Raw genomic sequence first — 18,134 nt, forward strand, 5'->3', positions numbered from 1 at the left:
ACAGGCCCTCAGCGCTCGGACAGATACGGTCACTCCGACTGCGTCTGCCTGCTTTCTATCAGGTGTAGGTAAGAGGTAGGATTTATTATTCAGAGCATTTTATCACATGTTCTGAACGCTAAGGTCCGTCCATCTGTCCGTCTTCATTTTCATGATGTGTAACTTGTTCATATTTTGTCTCATGTCAAACAGGGTGTACTGAAAGGTTGACTCCAAGTGGCTGCTTTATAATGTCCATAGTTAAACCAAATTAAATGAGTTTTATTGGAACAGCGCTTTTTATGACTGACATTGTCAGAAAGCAGCTTTACAGGACTCCAGTAATAAAGACAAAAAAAAAAAAAAGAAACCAGAAACCCCCCTCATGAGCAAGCTGGGGTTTTTTTTGTGTTGATTGGAAAAGTTGCTCCGGAGTTGAATTTCCTTAATTAATGTTCCATTTAGTTCTGTAAAATAACTTTTAACCACTAGAGCTGAGTGATTCACTAGAGTAAGGTTCAACTGCCACCGATATGATTGGAGGAAAGTGCCATGGGCGAGAGCAGGGCCAACTGTGCCTTCTCTGACTCCGGCTGCCGATGGCAAAGCGGCATGGTGTGGGATTCAAGCTCACAAGCCGCAGGCTATAGTGGTGGCGCATTAGATTATTAGTATTATGGAGTTTTGTTTCTTGAGTCACTTTGCAGTAGTGCTTGACAACATGGTACAAATATTTCATCAAAAAATACAACCATCCAAATACTCCCATATTTAGTACAGTGATTTCTATTCAAAATCTGCTGCACTTCATTCACTTATACCAGACTAATTACACTGTTTGTAATGAAAGGTGCAGTAGATCAGTGTTCTTTAAGCATTTGCACCTTACATACACATACAATACATCTTGGCAGGAGTGTTGTAGGTATACTGCAGACCTTCAGAAACTCCTCAAATTAAGATTTCCAGACTTTGATATTATATGGCAGTAAGGCTGTGTGCTTCACTTTCACGTTCCCTGTTCTGGACTACACATCATGGGAAGCATTTCATAAAGCAAGATTTCTGAGTCAGGCAGAACATTTTGGACAAGTTTTAGAAAATGGTCCAGTATGCATGTCCAGGGTTGGTGTGGATATGGGTGAAAAAAAAAAAAAAAAAGACACGAGAATTGCACAGCAATGAAATCACTTTACTGCAAGATCATTAATATTTACTGACATACAGCATGTGTTACTGGCCTCAGCCATCTCTACGTAAACATTCATATATTGAGATAATATAAGCTACTGAACAGAGAGAAAAATCACAAAGAAACTCATTAGGTAATCTTAAACCAGCCTCGTTTTACAGAGAAAGCACTTGTTCATTTGTCAGGATGCTGCTATACAGCACAAAGAGGAAAGAAAAAAAAAAAAAGATCTGGGAGCGCAAAAGATCTACAACTCAGAGATGTGTCAAAGGCTTGCTCAAGAAAAAAAATAACAATGTTTCCCTCCATTTAACTCCTCTGCGCCTGCTGAGGAAAGCAGTACATCCCACAGTACCCCACACTCTCCATCTTTCAAGCTGCCTTTGTGAAGACTCCTTTTATTTAAAAAAATATTGTTTTGCACAAACAGCACAACTTTCTGGCATCTCCCGCTCGGTGGCTGCACCACTTTCTCCAAGTCACTGTGCGACATGGAAGCTGACTTGCGCTGTGTAACACTGCCAGAAGGAGAGTGTGCCTTCAGTTTGCTTCCACCATCCTGCCTGAAGAAGAAACAGCTAAACTCTCACGCCACTCGCTGAGCCCTTTACAAACATCCACACATACTTCTGTCTGCTATCTGAAGCCTGCCTGCCTGCCCGCCCGCCTGTCGGTCCGTCCGTCTGTCGTCTGTCCGTCTCGCTGTCTGTCTGCATAAGTATAAGTGTGGGACTGTCCGTGTCTGTGTGTGAGGCGTGCCGGAGGTAGAATTCCTCCAGTTCTGCAGCTGATGGTGCTCGTCTTTCCCTCCTCTCCTGCTCTCCGCTCAGGTTGCCATGGTGAGGTTAGAGTCTGTAGGTCTGTCTGTAGCAGGTGCGCACTCCCTGCCCGTGCAGGGAAGACCAAATGCACCGTGCTCTCGCTTTCTGTTTCTCTCTCTCTCCGTCACGTGATCAACTCGCTCGCTCACTCAGCGTCTCCTACAAAGCAAAAGAGCGGGTTAAGTGCGTGCATCCTCTTAAAAAAAAAAAAAAAAAAAAAAAAAAGTGGAAAAAGTCCATCTCCATCTTTATACAGTGATGGATGTCCAGTCTTATCTGCATAGGAACAGCATGGCTGCAGGACTGAATTCCAAACACTTGCTAAATCAGTTGGTCTCTGAATTCAAAGGGCTGGTTTTTAGAACATATAATTAATCCTTTTTTTGGGTAAAACTGCACACCCCTGCTCCAAGCTGTGGTCTGTAATAAGCCTTTGGTGGAGATCTGTGCGTGTGCACGATGGTGCTTGTGTGCACTCTAGTTAAGGTACACAGAGCCACAACTTTAGATAGACATGCAAATGTTTTTATTGCAGAAATAACGTTGAACAGACATTTGCGTCACGAGGAATTTGAACTGGAAAATGAAAAAAGGAAAAAAAAAACAATTTCCACCTTTAATAAATAAACTTGAATAACCAAAAACTTGTGTAACTTGCACTGTTCTAGACACGCCTACAAATAAAGTAACAAATATCCTTCAGTCCCTGCTGACAGATTAAACCCAGTAAGGTGGACAGGACCACGTTCAGGCTGTGGGGTCATGAGTGGATGACTGATGCTGGATCAGGTCGGCTGCCCTGTTGTGCATCAGCATGGCTGCTGTCCTAGCTGTGCTGCCTTCTCTTCCTTTAGTTTTAGTCAAACTCGCCTGTGCCTCTGGCTCGCCCTACTCTCCAACTTCCTGCCCACAGATACAGCAACCAGCAATTATTTACAGTAGCAAGCAAATGGTCAGGAACCCTTGGTCAAAATTTCTGTTACTGTGAATGGTTTACTTAGTACAAGATGAGCTGACCTCCCAAACAAGTTAAGTTAAAGACAAACTTTATTTTTTAACATTTTAAGCAGAGTATCAATTGTGTTTTGTACAAGTTTAAAGTGCAATGAAAAGGGGGGGGGGAGGGCAACAACAAAACAAACAAACAAAAAAAGAATCACACAAAAGTTTAGGCACCCTGTCTCAGCTGTTAATAATCACTGTTAGTGATGGAAACTTCAAATATTAAAAACCTTGTCCCAACAATCAGCAGCTATGAGCTCCCCCCAAGCAGCTACCTAGCACTCTGAAAAACATTATAATAATTGTTGCCCTCAAAGCAGAAGACTATAAAGTGTTCCCAAGTAGACATTTCCTTGTTTCAGTGCATAACAATTTAGCAATGGCGGTTAACAAGAACAGTGGAGGTCAAGTTGAGGTCTAAGACCTCAGAGAAAGGCAATTCAAAACCCCTGTTTGACTGCAAAAGACCTTCAGAAAGATTCAACACACTGAAGTGATGGTGCACTGTTCTACTACGCAGCAACATCTGCACAAATATGATGTTTACAGAAGAGTCATCAAAAGAAAACTTTACCTGCTTCCTCACCATAAAATTCAGTGTCAGGGGTTTTCAAACGAACATGTAAACAAGCCTGATGCATGTTGTAGTTAAGCTCATTTAAGACACAAAGCTACATATGAAAAAAGGATAACATTTCATGAAAAACCAACCAAAAAAAAAAAAAAAAACAACTGGTTAACATGGGGTGGATTGATCATGCTTTGGGCAAACTCTGGAATCAAACATCACAATCTCTGAAAGAAAAAAGCTGCAAATGGGGAAAAAAGGGGGATGGCTTCTACAGGAGGATAATGAGACTAATCCTGAACACATTTCAAAAATTTACAATAGACCACCTCAAGAGGTGTAAGGTCTCTCAATCTCCAAACCTAAACATTGTTGAAAATCTGTGAAAAGACCTAAAAAGAGCAGCGTATACAAAAGGCTAAAGCCTTTGGTGACAATGCCTTAAACAAGACCTAAAAGACTAGTAAAAGTGTTCACAAGCTGCCAACTTGACAGTGCTGACACTTGCCAAAGGAGGTGTTAATAAGCACACAGGGTAGCCAAACTTGCTTCAGACCCCCCCCCCCCAATCCACCCCTTTAAAGAAGTGTCATCTTTAAATTATTGTTCACAGTATTCACAGTAACGGATATTTCGACCAGGGATGCCCAAACGTGCATTCTACTGTATAGCATACCGCCACTGTCTAACCAAACCAGAGTGAACATACATTGGACCATAGGTACAAAAAGACACAGAAATCTGGTACAGGATATACACCTTTATAACCCTCCTTTCAGCATGTCTTACCTCCCCCCAGTCTTGAATATCAGGTCTGCATTTGGAGCCCCTTTAGGGTGCTGATAGCGTGGCCGACGCTCTCGGTTTGTGTTAGCAGGCGCAGGTCTCTGAGCCAGCGACTGCATCATCTCTGCGGGTACAAATATGAAGTTATTAATAATATCAGCATCTGCACAATGAACTGTAAGTAACTGCTACAGTTACATTCACATAAGCTTTATTGCTCCAGTCCCAATTTTCTTGCTGACATCTTTCAGCCTTGATCGTTCATATTTGTGTTTGCAAGTGATCAATATCTGATATTAGTCTGAACAAACCCTCTGCCTTGTAAGGACCTATTGGTGCACATTATCTGGTTATGTGCACAATAAACAATTAAATATGTTAATGGCTCAAAAGAAAGGCACTGCTTTCTGTCTCTCTCACCCTGGTAGTCCTCCTGTTCCTGCCGTTCATTGATGTCCAAAGTGAGTTTCTTCATACGCATGCGCTCCTCCTGTTCCGCCTGCTGCTGGTTAAAGTGATTTGCAGCCAGGTGAGACGACAGTGGCACGTTCAGGATCTTGAACTACAGAGAAAAAGATTTCAGTTCACACACAGAAACAAACTAACTGGATTTATTTAAACCAATCATACAGTCTGATGTACCATAAGGAATCCAGACCTCTGAACAGCAAAAGTAAGGCAGTCGGAGGATACAGAAAGTGTAATGCAGAGTACAGCAAAGTACTGTAGGGGGTTGTGTGTGTGAGCAGCTTTACAACAGTGCGCGGTTCTGTGAGCTGCAGTTTACTCTCCCAAAGCCACTTCCTGAACACACCCTGCCGCTTTGGACTGCAAAACCACACATTCCACAGCCAACACACACACGGACCTGTTGTTTGTTGCCTTTCCTGGTCAGCATGACGAACTGCATGGTGTCGTTGATGTCTGCATTTGTTTCTCCTGCACAGGAAGGTGCTGGGCCTTTCTTCAGCTGGCTCTTCAGTTGCAGTGGAATCGCAACATCAAGCTGGTGCACCTTCACTGCCTCCCCACTGCGCTGCTGCTCAAACAAACACTTTATTTGCTTCCACATAGCAGACAGTTCAATCAAAAGGAATCAAAACATCCCTATCCGAGTATCCAACACAGAAGGAAGTTAATGAATCCATAACACGCGCCGTTACATGTTAAGGAAGCACCATCTTTACTAAACATCCGCCTAAACAACTGCCTAAACTGTCCAAGATACCAATACTGTGCAAGCTCTTCAGCCTTAAAGACTTAAAACCAGGCTAGATTGATTATAGGATTGGATTAAACTCAAATAAAATATTTTCTATTAATATCGGCCACATATCAATATTCCTCAGTAGATATTCCATCTTTACTAGTGTGAACGGCAAAGAAACGCCGCCCGACAGCAAAGCCCATCCCTCACTACGTCTTTCACCCAGTTGGAAAATACGTAATAATCGCAAGGTCACAGCACCCACCGGCTGTACGAGTTAGCTGAGCACACTATAATAACAAACTAACAAATGGATAAAGACTATACTACTGACTGGTATGCAAGCGAAACTAGGTGCCTCATCTCGATTAATTAATTATTAATGTGTGCCATGCTCCTCCTCCAGGGGAAATGATGTGAGAAACTGGATCACAAAAGGTCACAGAAGACCAGCTGTGACCGACTACACGTTTTGGCAATCATTTGAGATCAGATCACCCGAAATGCTAGTTAATGGTAGATGTAAACATGGGCATATGGCAAATAAAATGGTAAGGTCCATTAAGCTAGTGTGTGTCTAATGCAGAGATTAAGGTAAATTAAATAAAATACATTTCCTGTAGCTCTTGTCACTTTATGGCCCAAAGAGGCAACATTACATTAATTCATTCATTTATTTAAATGCTGGTACATCTCAGGTCATGTATGGAACATACCTGCAAGTTCTCCAGCATCATCTTATCCAGGGCCTGAATAAAATCATCATCCTCTGCACAGGCCACATGTTTCAGACCTCCACCACGAATCATCACCTCCTAGCAACAGCACAAACAGTTGCATTCACACTTTACAAAACACTGTTGTTCAAAAATAATTCTGCTTGTTCCCCCCCTCTTCCCGAGCCCAGATATCCAGATCTGTGGAATACATACATTGTTCTCCTCATCCGTCTCATTCTCTTTGTTGGAGTCAGTCAGGTAGTCTGTGTTCTCTTCCTCCTCCTCCCGCTCCTCTTCCTCATTCTCATTCTCTGACCCTTCCTGCACGCACACGCGAAAATCATAGTCAAAATCTTACACACAGAAACAGAAAACGCCTCACAAAAGCTCCTCCAGGAAGTTTACACTACCATTTCCTGGCAGCTGCATTCATGTGCTCAGTTTGTGTCGGTCCATCTTTGTAAGTGTTATGTTGCATTTAGTATTTATTTTTATTTATTTATTTTTTGCAGAGACAAAAACCCCATTCACATCTGGTTTTCTGGATTGTATCCTTGTAAGACCATTAGTCAGAATGAAACCCGATCGCTGTGTGGGATGGAATATGACAATCATGCAGCAAACAGTTTTTTTTTTTTTTTTTTTTTTTAATTCGTTCTATTCGTTATGCTGTGCTAAAGATGGTAGCTGCCTGGAAATGTGTAATTTTACAAGCATTCAAGCATTTCAAAGTGCTGTTTAGATACCTGTTCGAATAGTGCATCGTTCCTGCAAGTTTGTTTGACACAGTAGTGTCTGTCCATATTGCTATTAAGCATTTTTTTTGGTTCGGTCCTAAACCAAGTGGTTTAAGTGACCAGATCAGATCTAGGTTTTAATTGTGTCTTGGGTGCGTTTACACTTGCATTTTTATGTGGCTTGATCTTATCAAGGAAATCATCCTGATACTCAAGATGCATGAAGTGACCAGGTAAAAACAGGGTCAAAACGTCACAAACCACGGTAGGTAAGCCGGAATTCACACGCCAGGACTTAAAGGAAAAATGCAGGTTGAAGACCACATTCCTCCAGTCTACACAAATATGAGCCACCAGACATTCAAAAGAAACTGCTGTTGTGTCTGTCTCAGAACACCACATTCTCCCATTTTCCCACAGAGTGTGTGAATGCATTTCTGTCACTAAAGGTGTAAGTCTCTGCTAAAAAACTGTAGTCAGTTTAATCTGGGTAAAAGCAAACAGCTCAATGTATAACGAAATGTCAAATTACCCACGACTTAATTCTGACCTTAACACGATTACTTTTTAAAAATTGCACTAAATACTCAAATATGACCAAGATTAAAAACAGACAGAGGGCCAAAAACAAAGTCACTTTGGGCAGTTCTAACATTATAAAATACTATTAATATTAGCTTATACATATCTACGATCATACATAAATATTACAAAATCTATTTAGACTAGAGAGGTCACAAGAAATGGTACTTTTGGTACTAATGGTACTAGCACAGAGTCAGGGTAGGGTATGTTCCTATCTGAATGCAAACAGAAGAAAACTTGGTCAAACTGATGTGCAAACAATGTCACAAATCATCTTAAAATTAAAGATAAGGACGGAACCTGGCAAATATTGAAGAAACAACTGACTTGCAGTTTAGTCTCATAATTAAGAGCTAGACAAGTGTTTTGCCCAGAAATACAAGCTATTACTGTGATTTCACAATACAAACTATGTTTGGCTACTTCCACATAATGTCATCATCATCATCATCATCTTTAGTAACAGGAAATCATTCTACATTTTAATGGAGTCTGCTGGTATTGAGTACCCAGTCTGTTCTTGACTCACCTCCTCCTCCGGTTCATTCATTTCACTCTCATTGCCAGACTGTTCCTCCGTCTCGGCTCCACCTTCATCGTCATCATCCTCATCTTCCTCATCCAAAACCTCCCCCTCCCCCATGGCACTGGAACAACGGCCATCCTTCTCCAAGCCTGGACGAATACACACCCAGTACAAACAATGTTTTCAATATTCTTTGGGAGAACAATAGCAGTCATATCTAAGGTGGAATGGATCTTAGGCCCATAGACGTCCGGTTTCACTTTCACAGGCTTATCTTGCCCGTACAGGCTTCCTCTTTTATTCACCAGCTACAAACATGGTCACTACTTGTAATTACTAATGACTAATCACTTGCAGCAAACCAGATAAACTTTTTGGCATATTCCACTATTTCTTTGCTTTAGTAGTCTGCAGTGCAGTCTGCAGAGAAGGCAACACTTACCACAAATACAACTACTTAACTGGGATTACATTACAAACTATGAGTGGAATGTGCACCGGACACACTGATCATGTAAAAGGTCTGTAACAAAGTAGAGCAGCATTCTGTTTTTGACATGATACAAGTATAAGAACTGACCAAACACATGAAGTACGGGTCAGTCTCCCCTCCAGCTACAGTAAGCAGGAGAGGGCCACTAACTAAATCTGCAGCAAAACAATACATATGTTTAAGCTTAACTCAAAAGTCTATTAGAGATGCAATTTACTATAACTAAATGTTTTTATTGCCCCACAAAAGTTGTCTAATAGGCTGTTCCAAAGTATGCATTGGCATTAAAGGGGCCCTAGAATAGAAAACTTTATTTATCTTGGCAAAGTTGAACAAAGAATGAAAGTGGACAGAAGTGAGATGCTGTGAACCTCAAACTAGCTTTTGGCAGTAAAACAAGACAGTTCTAAAACCCCAAAACTGTTATATGCATCCAGCCCACCTGCAAAAGCATTTTGAGGCTAAATACAACAGCTACGTCACATTTATACGCCAAAGAAAAATGTAAATACTAAAATAATATTCTGTGCGCACACACACCAAGAACTAGATTCCAGGTGAACACTTTCAACACTGCACACACAAATCACTCTTTCTGTTGCCACTGCTATCTTGATACCATTACGTGTGCTGAAAGAATGCAGCATTCTCTCTTTTACTCTCTTCAGGTATGTAGGTGTGAAGAGAGGATGAATGAAAGAAGGAAAGACATAATGAACAAGCCTTAAAGTGAGTCACTCCTACAGACTGGAATGCTGCTTAGCAGGGACAACAGAAACTGGGATAACAAGCACACAAAAAGTCAAATTACCCAGTTTGACGAGGAACTCTCTCTCTAGTTCCGTGACCTGGCGGCAGACTTCCTCCAGTGAGCAGCAAAGGTGCATTTTGGGCCTCAAAAGCTCCAGCATGTCACTGATCATGTAGTCAATATCAATGGGGAAGGGGTGATCTTTGGTCCACACATCCAAACTCTTCTTCCACCAGATATACCTCTGTGTACACACACACACACACACACACACGTTACTGGCTCAGCCTACACAGGCTGGTACAGAGATTAGTAATAAATATGAAACCCATGCTCCTGTGTTGTATGGACATGTTAGGTCTCCCAAGTTTTTTCCCCCGAGCTTGGATTTGCTAAAGATTAATATTGGGTTAAACACAATCAGTGACCCCACAAATGAAATTTAGCATTTCACATTATAGTTAACATTCTGAGTGCTGTGCAGGCTATTGCTTCCATTGCAGTTAAAAAAAAAAAAAAGTAAAAAACATTTGGCCTAAAGCAGCATTTTGTGGAACACAATCATAAAATGCATAAAAAGCAAAGTTTGGAATGAGAAGTTCCTTTTAAACAGCTTCTAACCACACTCTGGCATGAGGCAGCACTTACTACTGCTAAAATAAAATAGCAAGCAGTGACAGCTCCCCTTTTAAGAATAATAAACATCTTAACTTATTATTAGCTCATTAAAGAAGAAGAAAGCCCAACCTGGAAGTAAATGAGGAAGCAGTCAAGCTTTCTCTTGCTGGAGCCACGGTCGAAGTATTGCCCGCAGGTGTCCAGCAACGTGCACACCAAGCGGATGCGGAACAGGTGCTCAGGAGGGTCCAACGGACTGGGTGAGCCATCAGTGTTCACACCGAATGAGATGAATGAGAAAAGTGTGCGGAAGATCACTGCTGACTCCACCATGCGGTAGTTGTACAGCTCTCCTAGAAACTTAGCACTACTGATACGCCGCTGGTTGAACTTTGGCTGGTTCACCTGCCAAGGCAACAGAGAGAAGAATTTTGTTGTTTTTAAGTATCACTGCTGACATTTATTATTGCCAAAAAAATCAAGACAGAAATAAGAATATCACAGAATAAAAGACAAGACAACGACATCATTGTAAGAGTCCATCTATTATGTTCCGTAGTGCTACAATAACGCATAAAGACACGCTACCTCCATGCCAAGTCGGATGTCCTCTAGCACTCCATCCACTACATGTATGCCCACATCCTCCTGGTATGCAACTAGACCAGCCAGCAGGTTAGCCACACAGTGGATGCTGTTATATTTCACATTCCAGATGTTCACCATGCAGCAAATAAGATAACTCTTCATATCTGGATCCTGCCAAGGCAACTTCCGCATCTGTCTCAACACCTACACACACACACAATCAAATTTCTGATTCTATTTTCTTGCTTTAAGTGCACAAAAATTGCAAAAGATACATAAAAATAAAAAAAGGCACACAGACAAGTACACACCTTCTCTGTGGTAACTTTAGACAGATCCTTGTAGAGAAGCTTGCGGATATACTCTTGAAGCGGAGGCCTCTTTTTGCGCACGGTTTTCTCCATGGGTGGTGGGTTGCAGTAGTAGTATGCATTCTCCACCATAGTCACATACCGAGCATCCAGATGTTGTGCCTGTTTTTTACGCATCATTTGCTCCTAAAATGCAGTGTGTAATGAAAAAAAAAAAAAAGAATAACGTGTACAAATGAAGTAAATGTTTTATTACAATATATTTTAATATAGTTTAAATAAAGATCATGTTAAGTCTGGTGTTAAGCACACTTAAAAGAGGCAGAGAAAGAGAGATATGGGGACAACGATAAGTGGAGAGAATTTAGCTGCCCCAAGTTCACCATAATGAATTTGTTCTATGGTACTGTTTATAAGCTTTACCAGTAGAACGCTGGTACGCAGGTGAGATTCAGGTGACCTGAAGAGGAAACGTCCACATGTCTCCAGCAGAGTGCAGGCCATTTCAATATGGTGATGAGAAAAGTCAGACAACAGCATCTACAGACCACACACACACACACACACACACACACACACACACACATTATACAAGAAAAACTTGTATAAAAAAATGTAGTTATAGATTTCAGGAGGGTTCAACTTTGCTCACCTTTAGACAATGCAGAGTGTCTGTTTTGGAAAACATTTTGAATTTGGCCAACTCCCCAATAAACCTCACTGTCTTATTTTTGGTCTCAATGTTGATTTGGTCCTTCTTTCTTACCTATAAGAGAAATGGAGAGCTCATGATTTTAGGCTGGGAGAGGTGGCTGTGTTAGCAAACTAAGCGCATATAGGGCAGTGAGTGTTTCAAAGAGGCAGATACACACATGAAATCTAAAGTCTCCTTTGAGCATGGAGCAGAGATCCTCCGCGACATCAGACATGCATGGGTGCAGAGTAGCCACCAGTCTTGAGTAGAACGGCAACAGATCCAGTCTGATGAAGAAGAAGGGAAAAAAAAGTCAAAGAAACAACACATATTTAAAAACAAAGAAGAGCTACATTAGATGATGCTACAGCTCCACCTAGTGTCCGCATGGATAAGTACCATGTAAACAGAAATGAAAATGCACATACCTTTGCCTAGGAACAGTGAAAAGAGCACGAACAAGCTTCCTGCGGTTGGACTTTGTGTTCATATTCATACAGAAGTCCATCGCAGCCTGAAAGTAATTACATATATATATATTTTTTACATTTCTGATACTACTTTGAAACAAAGAGAAAAGTGTATTTGACCTTAGATCTACTTTCCTACATGTTCCTCTCATAAAAAAAAATGTTTACAAGACCAAAACAAACAAACAAACAAATAAATAAAATAAAGCCAGCTACTAGACATCTAAGCTTAAGGCTACATATTTTAGTACTCTCTTGTGCAACAGGTCTAGTAATGTTCTTTAAAGATACACCCACAAGCGATCATTCATACACACTAAAGAACACCAGAAATCATAAAACCAGGAGATGCTAAATAAAGTTTGGGTGCTCTGGTATGCAAGATGTGAATGTATGTTTACCTTATCAATCAGGTCTCTGTTGACACAGTTGGGGAGCTGCTGGATGAAGGCGTCAACAATGAGCTTAAGATGAGATCCAGTGCTGGCATCTTCATCCTCTTGTTCTACACACACACACACACACATGTACAAGCATAGTAACACTAAATGAACAAACAGTCTTCACAGTATTAACATAAAATTAGTGTTACTATATATGTACTATATATTTGTACCTGTATAATTATGCTATTTGAAACATTGTGGGTCTTATTTTTATGACGAACAAAAACATTCAGTTTTGTCTGAACACCAAGAGCTGGTGTCCTGGACATTCACTAAGCCAAGGTAAATGATTACAGGTTAACATTGTACTGTGATTCTAATCAGAGATGGACGGATTAGTGTATCGATACCAATCGCTGATACCGATTGAAGGCGGGGCAGAATGCAACATTAATCTTTACAGGCATTAATTGGTAATGAATCACCATGCAGGGCTTCTGTTATGTTCCGTGCATTATGTCTCAACATGAAATGTACTTTACTTTTTGGAATCAACCACATTCCCATGCAGAACTGCACTGCAGAGCAAAAAGTGAAATGAGTGCTTATCTAGTGCTAAAACCTCCAATACTTTGGGCATGATTCTGTTAGCTTTCCGACTGTTGCTGCTGCACTTTTGGTTGTGGATAAATTTGGTCTGCACGGTTTTCTGTTTTGTATACTTAGTGGTGTTTGTTATCTCTGCCAAGTTCTGATCCTCAATGTACTAGGCAGAGTGTTGTATGCGCACTGAGTATCTGGTTAATGGTTTAAAAGTCTTTCCTCCTCTTGCCCAGAAGACATATTATTTGAGTTAGATACAAAAAAAAATAGGCAGACTGACAAATACAACTCATGGAGCAGAGTACAACACTCGCTTTAAGATCTGGTGTCCCAGACATTCATTAAGCCTAGTCTTGGACATGCAATCATTTTCAGGAATGCTAATATCTTAATTACTTTGCTTTGAAAATATGTTAAAATGTGATATTAAATAAAGATGAAAATACATAAAACATGATTGGCAAAATGGCATGGATAAACCTTATCTCAGCACAGAGGAGATGTTTATTCACCCACCTTGCTCATCCAGGAATTTCTTGGCCAGTTCTTCGCTCTCAGTCTCATCAGTGGCTTCCAGTTCTAGAGGGTCATCTGTAATGTCCAAAGCCTCAAGCTCCAGCTCCAGTTCCTCAGTGCTGCTAGCTTCTTTCCCTTCACGCCCCTCTTTAACTTCTGCAAAGTGAGAGAGAGAGACAATAGAAATTGACTTCAGTTCAACTCAATTACCAGACCTCAGGCGTCAAAGTGACAGTGACTCTCCATAGGCAATTTTCTACCTTTGTTGTCATCCCTTTCCTTGCTCTGACAGGCCTTCTCATTGTCCTTGAACAGAATGGCAGGAACAAATGCTTTTAGGTCCACCAAGTTTTCGTAAAAGTTTCGTGCATCCTCATCCTCCCAGATTCCTCCTTCAAGCTCATAGTCTCCAGGTTTCCCTGGGGTGAAGATGTCAATGCCTGGACCATGCTCTGCAACACAGATATATTACACAACAGAATTAATACACCACTCCCACACCTCTGTAGGGGTAGGTATCGCCACTTAACTCTTAAATACAATATGCACCGGAACCCATAAAACCACTGCTTTTGAGTTTGCAACTATTCTCAATCCGATAGAAATTGCTGTCACAAAGCCAGAACTGATACTGATAGTACAGTATCACAGGGCTGAATACTATAGCAATAAACAAAACATTCTGTTTTGTCTGGACACCAATGGCTGGTTTTCTGGACATTCACAAATCTCAGTCTTGGACTACATTGTGGTGTCAATAATGGTTCACCACTGGGATTTTTGTCTAGTCTTGGTTTTAATCTAGAAAATGTTTATTTGTTTGAACACATTTAACACTATATATCTGCAGCTTACTTAACACATCTGCTGCAAACAGCTGTAAAAGCTGTTTGTGTCAAGCAATGTGATACTATACTTTGTCAATCTCAAAATCAATTAGTAGCATGAAAACCTGACTGTACGTGTTCGTACCTTCCTGGACAGTCTTATCCTGAGGCAGCTCAGGCATGTTCTCATCTAGTAAATCAGCCAAAGACTGGGTGTTGGCCAGCAGTTTCTGATAGCATGTGGCAAACTCCTCATACTGCTTATGCCTGTCCTCGCTTAATTCTCCTTTGGAGTGCAGAATACGCCTGAAAGAGAGTGAGAGAGAGGGAGGAAAAGACAGATTTAAGAGGTCTAATAGCTTTGCTGTCTCTGACACATAGACAGAACTACAATGGGCAGCTGATGATGATGATGATGATATTTGCTCACCTGTTTTGTCTTTCAGTGTTCTGTAGCTCTCTATGATCTTTCTTAAGGTGTTTAGTGAGAGAGGTGAAATACTCTCTCAGCAAGTTCTGGAAGGGCTGCTGCTTCTCTGTATTGATGATCTCACTAGGAGGGAAAGTCAGGTTGAACTTTTCTGCTGCACCTTTTACCCGACGAGGCACCAGGCCAGCAATGTCATCTCCACAATGCTTGCAGAAGCTTATCACCACTGAGACGTGAGTGTGAGTCTCGCGGTCAGCACTGATGATGTTCTTCAGCTGCTCGTAGATGAGCGAGAGCCCTTCCTTATCAGTGAAGAGACCCACAATGGTCAGCTCAGCGATGAAGCGCAGGTCTGTGCGCAACTTACTCACGTTTGGAGCCTTCTCCTCCTTACGTGCCTCGAAGTGCCTCTTCCAGGCAGCCAGAAGGAGTGGCGCAAAGTCCGCATAGCGCTGGTGGAACAGGGAACACAGGTGCACGGCACATCCCACATCAGAAATCTTCAGCTTGGCCTCCACCAGCGAACTGACAGCCTCTCCAATGTACTTGCTGAGGTTGAGTGAAGCAAAGTCATGCGAAAGGGAGTCACGCTGCTGTTCTGTGAGTGTACGGAGCTTCTTGACAAAGGCCGTGTTCTTCTTGAGACTGGAGTCCAGACGGCTGAAGAAGGCTTCCTCGGGACGGCCTTCCTGTGCATGCTGGTTCTTCCCTCGCAGCTCCTTCCTGGTTTGGTGCCTTTCCCATGCCTCCTGGTGCAACTGCTGAGCTTCCTCTTTTTCCCTACAGTACAAACAATATTAGCTGTAACCTGTTTTCGATATTAGTCTGATTTAAACTGCAAGTCTAAATAAAATGCCACCATGCAAAACAGCACAGCAGCAGTGCAGTCTGAAGGTCTCAATCTAAACTTAGAGACAATCCAAGATAGATTTGAATATGTAAAAACATTGTTGCCCAGACTTTTTGCAATACTATGCCATATTTTGCAATATTTATGCATTACCATACATGTGATGAACATTAAAAAAAAATTTAAACATATGAATGACAAAAATAAAAGGGTTTAAAGAAGTATAAATAAAAATCTTAATATAAAAGATTAGATATTTTAAAGAACAGAGGGGATGAACACTAATATTCATAAACAGTGAGGAAATCGCCCTTTATAAAGGCAGATATATCCAGCGTTTCACACAGCTTTTCAGTTTGTTTGACACACTGAGATCTTATTTGGGCTGCTACTGATGTACTCAAATGACTTACCGTACTGTACATCAACACCACATCATTTTTTTAATTTAAAAAAAAGGTCAATGTGGAAAACAGGATCGAGGAGAACCCTCATCCGTAACCCTTTCAGAAATCTTACTTCAACTGGGCTGCCTCCTCCTCCTTCTGTCGTTTAGCTTCCTCCTCCAGCAGCTTCTTTTCTTGTTCCTCCTGCTGCCTCTTCTCTTCTTCTTCCTTCCTCTTCTGCTCTTCCTCAGCCCTCAGTTTTTCTTCTTCCTTCTTCTTCCGCTCCTTCTCTTCCTTTTTCCTCTTCTCCTCCTCCGCTCGACGCTTCTTGTCTTCTGCAGACTTGTTGCCATCTTTCTTGCTACTCACTTTGCTCTCATCTTTGCTCTTCTCCCGGGAGGATGTGGGTCGTCTCTCCCCGTCTCGGTCTCGCTCTCGCTCCTTTTCCTTCTCCTTGTTGCTGAAGGAGCCTGCTTCTTTCTCATCCATGTTTACTGACTTTTTACGTTCAGCGGGCATCCTGATAAAACATCAGACATTTCTTTTTATACTAACTTAGCTAGCACTACCTCTTCTATAAACACAACCCAATTAAGCAAGGTGGAAGACCTAGCTGGCTACACCTGCTAGCTAGCTAACTAGCTAGCTAACTTAGTCAAACAGCTAAAGTCACCAACGCGACAAACGAAGTTAAGGTCTGGAGTGGACCGAATAAAAGCTTGCACACTCCCTTTGGTGTGATTTTAAGAGAATGGCGGTATGAGATATGAGCTAAAGTTAACGCTATCTACAACATTTTGAAAAGTAGGCTGCTGTTTTGACAAAAAAAAAAAAACAACTACCGTGACCAGCTAGCCGAGAGAAACACAACTTAGCTAGCACTAGTTCTCTAGTTAGTTACCGTAACACAAAAGTGAGCTAGCGCCAGCCTGACAAACGCAAATAATAGTTAGCTAGCTAGCGTTTCCATCAGGTATTACCCCTATTAGCTCAATTTTAGCCAAAATAGCTAGCTAAACACTCCATACTAGGTAACAGGAGAGGGCAGTGAGCTGCAGCTGTAGCAGTGACAGCTGTTCGGTCCAGTACAAAACATGAGCCGAGCTCACACCGCTGAGTTTCCCCTCACCGCGCTCGTCCGCTTCAGCTACTTCTACTCAAACATTCCCTACAAAACTCGCAGATTTCATGAGAGCAAAGTTAATCGATGAATAAACCACAAACTAGCGACTTACACCATGGATTTGCTTTAGTCGAAGTGGTGAAGAAACTCACGGCATATGCCCGTTAGCAAGTAAGCTAATTCAGCTTTGCCATAGAAACCGAAACAGCTAGATAGCTAACGCTGATAGTTATGCTAGCTAGCTAGCTACATGCTAGCTGTCTGTCTGTCGAGGGCTCTTGGCTACAAACTTTACGCGCCCCTTATTCCCACACATGAAGGTAAATACGATGCCAACTGAGAATAATAAAACGAGTTAATCTTAAGCTGTCAAGTGTCCAGACAGCCTCTTCGTGAACAAGAGAGCGGTTAGCAGTGTCAACGTTAGCTCTGCTCAGCTCGTTTGAATTTCAGGCCGTCGTCAGAGAGCTGGGTAAACTTGACCGAGCTACTCGCGACCCCGCGGTAGTGACACCCACCTTCACTACGCCCCGCTGTCTGCAGTTAAAGTCGTTATCTTACCTTCAAAATAACATAAACAACATCAGGTAGTTTGTTTTTTTTTAGCTGGGTGGGCTACTTTTTTCCTCTGCCTGCTTTCGTAGGTAGGACCCCAAAATTTGATTGCTCTGTGCGCCTGAACAAAATGGGAAGCATTGCAGGCTGGGCTGAGCTGGTGGTGTCGATCATGGCGCGCAGCATACGATCATGATCTGAGGTCGGTAGTGTACTAACTGCATATCCTCAGTCACATGTACTTAAGCAACAGCTTCTAATAAATTGAGTTTTTTTTCTAAATAATATAGGACCACGATGGAAAAAAGAGTAAAATCCAACCTTTAACTCAAGTGAATTTTAAGGGGGGGAAAAATCCCTGACTAAGAAATAATTATTCTTCATAAAATCACCTGTTCCACAATTATTGGC

The 18,134-nt window shown here is 41.7% G+C and overlaps 1 protein-coding gene across 2 annotated transcripts; it reads right to left on the reverse strand.

The window, feature by feature from the left end:
• Positions 1-1,150: 1,150 nt before the first annotated feature.
• On the reverse strand, positions 1,151-17,847 carry upf2 (UPF2 regulator of nonsense mediated mRNA decay). 2 transcript variants are annotated; one of them, XM_072672437.1, is made up of 22 exons: positions 17,730-17,847; positions 16,179-16,565; positions 14,810-15,589; positions 14,525-14,685; positions 13,813-14,004; positions 13,553-13,708; positions 12,449-12,552; positions 12,006-12,091; positions 11,756-11,864; positions 11,536-11,649; positions 11,307-11,423; positions 10,884-11,069; positions 10,573-10,776; positions 10,114-10,389; positions 9,427-9,610; positions 8,126-8,271; positions 6,488-6,595; positions 6,272-6,370; positions 5,217-5,387; positions 4,769-4,910; positions 4,352-4,472; positions 1,151-2,151 (listed from the first exon to the last, which is right to left on the reverse strand). In XM_072672437.1, the coding sequence occupies exons 2-22, from the start codon at positions 16,562-16,564 to the stop codon at positions 2,142-2,144; spliced, it is 3,852 nt and encodes a 1,283-aa protein (XP_072528538.1). In that variant the 5' UTR covers position 16,565; positions 17,730-17,847; the 3' UTR covers positions 1,151-2,141. The 2 variants fall into 2 exon arrangements, with proteins under 2 accessions (XP_072528538.1, XP_072528537.1); XM_072672436.1 differs by lacking the exon at positions 17,730-17,847 and adding an exon at positions 17,281-17,707.
• Between the last annotated feature and the right edge of the window lie 287 nt (positions 17,848-18,134).

Source organism: Salminus brasiliensis, chromosome 2, assembly GCF_030463535.1.
Source record: "Salminus brasiliensis chromosome 2, fSalBra1.hap2, whole genome shotgun sequence".
NCBI lineage: Eukaryota > Metazoa > Chordata > Actinopteri > Characiformes > Bryconidae > Salminus > Salminus brasiliensis.